This window comes from Miscanthus floridulus, chromosome 14 (assembly GCF_019320115.1).
Source record: "Miscanthus floridulus cultivar M001 chromosome 14, ASM1932011v1, whole genome shotgun sequence".
Lineage (NCBI taxonomy): Eukaryota > Viridiplantae > Streptophyta > Magnoliopsida > Poales > Poaceae > Miscanthus > Miscanthus floridulus.
The window spans coordinates 64,690,589-64,691,764 of NC_089593.1; the positions used below are offsets into that span (position 1 = coordinate 64,690,589).

The 1,176-nt window shown below is 53.1% G+C and overlaps 1 protein-coding gene across 1 annotated transcript; it reads left to right on the forward strand.

Moving 5' to 3' along the window:
• The first annotated feature begins 449 nt into the window (after positions 1-449).
• On the forward strand, positions 450-971 carry LOC136503591 (uncharacterized). The gene has a single exon (XM_066498616.1). It carries the CDS (start codon positions 450-452, stop codon positions 969-971), a length of 522 nt encoding a protein of 173 aa, XP_066354713.1.
• The last annotated feature ends 205 nt before the right edge of the window (positions 972-1,176 follow it).

Genomic DNA, 1,176 nt, shown 5'->3' on the forward strand with positions numbered 1-1,176 from the left:
GCTCTGGTGCGCGCACCCGGACCGCGGACTGTGGCCCACCGTCAGGCAGGCCGTCAACGTGCTGCGGTTCGAGGCGCCGCCGCCGACCCTCCCCGCGAAGATGCCAGTTGCTACCTACGGACCTCATAACCGCTGTTTCTACAGTTCATAGCCGAGCTACTGAAGTTGTTAATTCGCAACTTACTGAACATTTGTTCAACAGGACGCAAAAAAAAAAAATGTCAACCCCTGGGCTGACCGTTCTCTCGTTCCGAAACGTAAAAGGATTCGGCTTTGCCCTTCCGTTCAAGACGGATGGACCTCCCCAATTTCCGAGGCTCAAGAGCTCACAACCCAGGCAGAGGCCCAACCGTTGGGCCGGGCCTGAACCATGTCACCACACCACCTCTTTAGCCCTCCAACTGACTAGAGTGACAGGCTCGCGCGACCAAGCTCTAATAAGACACCCCATGGTGGACAACACAAGCTGCCCCGTGTTACAATATGCGGACGACACTTTGCTGTTAGTTAGAGGGGAGCTCACAGATGTCCAAAGCCTGAGAACGATCCTTGATCAATTTGCCAGTGCAACGGGGCTGCAGATAAACTATGCAAAGAGTACAGCAGTACCAATCTACATGGATGAAGAAACTATTGTAGACTGCATCTCTGCTCTTGGATGCCGCCGAGAAGGGTTCCCACAAACTTACCTTGGGCTGCCACTATCAAACTCAAAGCTGCGCCTTTCTGCCTTTGCACCTAACATCGCCAAGTGTGATAAATACCTTGCAGGATGGCAAGCCTCCCTTCCCAACCAAATGGGCCGTGCAACTCTCATAAATTCTGTTCTTGACAGTCAACTCATCTATGCCATGGAGATCCCTCCAGGAATTATAGAACAGGTAGATCAGAAACGGAGATACTTTCTCTGGTCTGGCACAGGCACATCAGCAGCCGGAAAAAGCATGGTGGCATGGGAACTGTTAGATTGATCTCTAATTCCAAACTGGGCCCAACGGCCCAGTTGGGTTTTTGATCCGCGCCCTGATCGGGGGTGCCCAGCCTACTATGGTTGGAGGCCCCTGTCACACCGCGCAATATAAAGAGGTGGGGGCCGGTGATTCTGAGTACGAGATTCGCCTGAGCTGAGCTCCCCACCAAAACCTAAACCCTAATCCTGATCAAAGAGGGGCGCAG

Coding starts and splice junctions, on each gene's coding strand:
- LOC136503591 (XM_066498616.1), top strand. CDS start 450: ATGGTGGACAACACAAGCTGCCCCGTGTTACAATATGCGGACGACACT.